The sequence below is a fragment of the Anarrhichthys ocellatus genome, unplaced genomic scaffold (genome assembly GCF_004355925.1).
Source record: "Anarrhichthys ocellatus isolate YVR2014 unplaced genomic scaffold, GSC_Weel_1.0 scaffold3040, whole genome shotgun sequence".
NCBI classification, from domain to species: domain Eukaryota; kingdom Metazoa; phylum Chordata; class Actinopteri; order Perciformes; family Anarhichadidae; genus Anarrhichthys; species Anarrhichthys ocellatus.
Genome location: NW_022283014.1, coordinates 1,477 through 5,692, shown reverse-complemented (window position 1 = coordinate 5,692; position 4,216 = coordinate 1,477). Strand labels below are relative to the sequence as shown.

The window sequence follows — 4,216 nt, the reverse complement described above, 5'->3', positions numbered from 1 at the left end:
GGGAGGGGAAGAGAGAGAGAGAGAGAGAGAGAGAGAGAGAGAGAGAGAGAGAGAGAACGTTTATTTTCATTTTTGACGACTTATATTTCCATTAGACGGTTTAAATTAATTTCCCCCCTTCCCTTTCACAATAAAAGCCCTGTATCCCGTCTGTCTGACCTGCAGGAAGTTGCGGGCATCACGGTAACGGCACTCCAAGAATCTAGCCTGTCGTTGCTCGGACAGAAAATGGGAAATGTTGCGCGGGATTCGAACGTCGAGACCGTCCAGAACCGTCAGGACCAGCTCCGGCCTGCAGGGGGCGACCACACAAAACAACATCATCTATAACTAACAGATATAATGTTAATCAGCTGTTTTATTAACGACATCTTGATTTAGATGAAACCTGCTGCCCCGTGGTTTAGTTCTCTAACTGGCAGTGAAGCAAACATTGCTAAAGAATTTAAAAAAAATAGCCTTCAGTTCAGTTGTCAGACACCATTTCAGGATTAATCTTGTGTTCCGTTATTTAACTGCATGTTTTAAAGAGTCGTCCTCCCTTGATGAAAGGTCTTTACACTGAATATAAGACCTTCACTGTGTCAGGTCAGTTTTTATTTCTTTATTTGCAACAGACTGTTGGAAACAGCAAGGCCAACACTAATGCCAACAGTGAGGCTAAATCTAATGCTAACAGTGAGGCTAACAGTGAGGCTAAATCTAATGCTAACAGTGAGGCTAACAGCAATACAAAGTGTTCCTTCAGAGCAGAACTGAACCAGGTTTCACCTGTCGTAGGATCCAGAGTAACGGCCGTAGTCGAGCAGTTTGAAGGGAGCAAAGCTTCGGTCAATGTTGGATTTGAGGCGCAGCGCTCCGTGCCACAGGTAGTTCCCGCTCCGTTCATACAGGAACACCACCTGGGACAAAATACATTTATTAATATCTAACACCACCTGGGAGAAAGTAATTAATTCCCAATCATATAAAAATCAATCTGAACAAAATGAAAACATTTCAATATGAAATTAAAGGGAAGAGAGAAACAAGGTGAAACACCTGAGCCCAAACACACCTGAAAGCTATCATGTCAAAGATGGCTGCCAACGTACTGTCTGCTGTTGTGAGGTGTTGACCAGTGACACTCACTCACCTGTATGACATAACCGTGGAGGCGGAACAGGAAGTGGAGGGGGATCTCCTCTCCTGATAGGTTGTCCAGACTGGCCAATCGCGGGTCTTCTCCTCGCAGCTCCAGCAGCTCGAAGCCTTTCTGCTCGGCAGCCAATAGGAAGCCAGGCTGAAAGACAAAAAAAATTAAATTAAAATGAAATATCTTACTGGAAAAGGGATAAAAATGATTCGGCCCATTCCACTTTTAATAATTGCCACGTAAACATCCGTTAGCTAACGTTACTGTTAGTGGCTTTGTTTATTTTATTGTTAGCTAGCAAGAACAAATGAACAATCGTACTTTTAGAAACGTCTCGGCTAAGATGCTCTGTTAAAGAAGGTGCATCGGGAGGCTGTCGGATTCACAAAAGCTAGCTAGCTATGTGTTCAATTGTTTGTTAGATAACGCTAGTGAAATCTGTGCTCTTCACACATCACACGCTCACCTCGTACTTCCACAGGTTGGCGTGCAGAGCGAAGGATGTGATTGGCCGGCCGGTGCACAGGAAGCTGCAGTGCGGCTCACGCACCAGCCGGTCACGCTGCCGCAAAGCATCATGGGAGAGCAGCGTCAGGGCGGCGGTGTCGGCGAGGAACAGCGGCAGCCCGAAGTGACGAGCTAACCCCAGAAACTTCTTCACCGTTTGCTGTGGAGAACAGACAGAGAAGGGAGGTTACTATAGCAACAATTGCCAGGATAGGAAGTAAAATAAAAGCTTTCTTCATCTGTCATCACTGCAGAGAGCACTACGAACAGCAATGCTAACACTAATGCTAACAGTGATCATAACAGCGAGGCTAACACTAATACTAACGCGATACTGGCTCACCCATTGGAGGTCGTTGGCGGTCAGGTGACCTGTCCGGCTCAGGATGTAAGGCCCAGGCTGCAGAAGAAAGGCATGTTGGCAAATCTGATGATGATAAATGTAAAAAAAAGTAGTTGCTTTGCTAAAAGCTGATACTTTGTTATATTGAGGTAATATTTATAATTCATAATACTGGCTTTTACGTTATTTAAGTTTTAGAAAATTAACATTTCCAATATTTGTATTCTATAATCTTTGCTTTTACAATATTAGCTTTTATTATACTGACAAAATAAAGTCCAGTTTCAATAATGTTGACATAACTTTTTTCCAGCAAATATTACAAACATGATTCAGTGATTACAATAATATTATCTGTTTACAAGAATTCCCCATGACTGACTTATTGATTCTTCTCTTATTGATTCTTCTATCAGTTGATCGATGGATGTGAATGGTTCCTTTTTGCTTGTTCCTGTTTAAGTGGCTCACCTGGCTGACGTACTTCCGGTAGTAATATAACTGGAATAGCAGAAACACGGAGCTGCTGACGATCAGCAGCGTTAAAACGACCGTCCGGTTCACACGAGGCATCCGGTAACACTGCACGGTGACCGGCTCCTCATGACACCCAAACCGGAGCTCTCAGTTCGTGATTAACGGCGGTTAAACCTTAAACGGAGCAAAAACCACTGAGCTGTCCGCAACGTCCAGAACCGGCGCCATCTTTAAAACATTCATAACAACTTCCAGCTGGGACCTTCAAAGTAAAAGCCTGGGTAATACCGTTTTGTGAAGTTGGCGAGAGAAACAACTTCCCACTGGCCCTTCACAATAAAGGTCCTATAACTATACGAAGATAGTACGTGTGTACTTTTACTACTGATACCTTTAACTGTATGAAGCTGGTTATACTTGTGTACTTTTACTGTTAACACTTTTACTACATGAAGCTGATAATACTTATGTACTGCTGATACTCTAACTACATGAAACTAAGAATACATGTCTACTTTCGATACCTTTATTGTATAAAGCGGATAATACTGTAGTACTTTTACTGCTGATACTTTAACTACATGAACCCGATCATACTTGTATACTTTTACTGTACAAAGCTGATGATACTTTAGTACTTTGACTACTCACACTTTTACCACATAAACCTGAGAATACTTGTGTACTTTTACGACTGATACTTGACATGAAGCTGACAGTACTTCTGTACTTTTTAATAAGTATTGAATGCAGGACTATTTATTGTAAATATTACTTCCTTGTAACAGAGTATATTGTACATTGTGGTAAAAGTACTTTTCTTTGGAGTACATCTTTACACACACACAGACACAAGATGGCGGACCGCAGCGGCAGCAGTTTCTCCATAACAATAAGGCCGAGTTAGTTAAACTTCTCTCGGACTTTGTGAAACACTTTTCCCGCCGTGGCCGTTAGACATGTGCGACCTCCGCCGCGTCTAACGGTTCGTTTACCGGCTGCGTGAGTTTTTCCCGGTGATGTTCCGTTAAACCTCCACCGTCTAAAGCGGACTTTTCTCCGAATCGAGAAAGGTAAGAACGGCCGTGCTGTTAGCTTAGTTCCATGTTAGCTTAGCCTAGCTCAATGTTAGCTTAGCTCCATGCTAACCGTTTGTTTTGGTTGGATGTCGGTTGTTGGACGTGTCTGTGGACAGACCGGTGGACGTTTAACCGGGTTTAACGGTGACGAGAAGAGGAGGACGGTCTTTAATGAACCTAATGAACCGACAGACGGAGGATATTTCTGGATGTATTCTGGGGAAATGGAGATAAAGTAGCGGGTCAGTGTTAGCCGTGATGTGATGAGCTAACGGCTAACAGAGCTGCTGCTATTGTCACAAATAATTCACAGAAACACTACTAGTGTAACATTACAGTACTACTGCAGTACTACTACTGTACAGTACTAATGCTTACTGCTAAGGTACAGGAAGACCACTGTACTACTACTCTACAGCACGACTGCTGTACTTATTGCTGCTGTACTACTACAGTACGACTGCTTCCTGCTACTGTACAGTATACTACTCAAATTCTACTGCAGGTCTACGGCTACTGTACAGTACAACTGGAGTACTTCTGTTCTGCTACAGCTGGTAATAGTGCTATTGTATTACAACCAGTACTACATAGACCACATCTGCTGGTACTTTTATTGTTACAAGAACTACTCTGAATCAGTTAAATACTATATTATAAATGATGACTTGAGAA

At 42.7% G+C, this 4,216-nt stretch overlaps 1 protein-coding gene across 2 annotated transcripts in view; it reads right to left on the bottom strand.

The window, feature by feature from the left end:
* The window catches only part of LOC116378717 (fukutin-like), a 3,901-nt gene extending 638 nt beyond the window's left edge, over nucleotides 1–3,263 (bottom strand). Inside the window, exons 1-6 of one of the 2 annotated variants that reach the window (XM_031840626.1) lie at nucleotides 2,457–3,263; nucleotides 1,986–2,069; nucleotides 1,602–1,802; nucleotides 1,136–1,282; nucleotides 772–902; nucleotides 160–292 (exon numbers count right to left, since the gene is read on the bottom strand). In XM_031840626.1, coding sequence (XP_031696486.1) covers nucleotides 160–292; nucleotides 772–902; nucleotides 1,136–1,282; nucleotides 1,602–1,802; nucleotides 1,986–2,069; nucleotides 2,457–2,558 — 798 coding nt within the window. In that variant the 5' untranslated portion in view covers nucleotides 2,559–3,263. The remainder of the gene's footprint in view (nucleotides 1–159; nucleotides 293–771; nucleotides 903–1,135; nucleotides 1,283–1,601; nucleotides 1,803–1,985; nucleotides 2,070–2,456) is intronic. The other variant, XM_031840627.1, reaches the window with a different exon arrangement.
* Nucleotides 3,264–4,216: the final 953 nt, after the last annotated feature.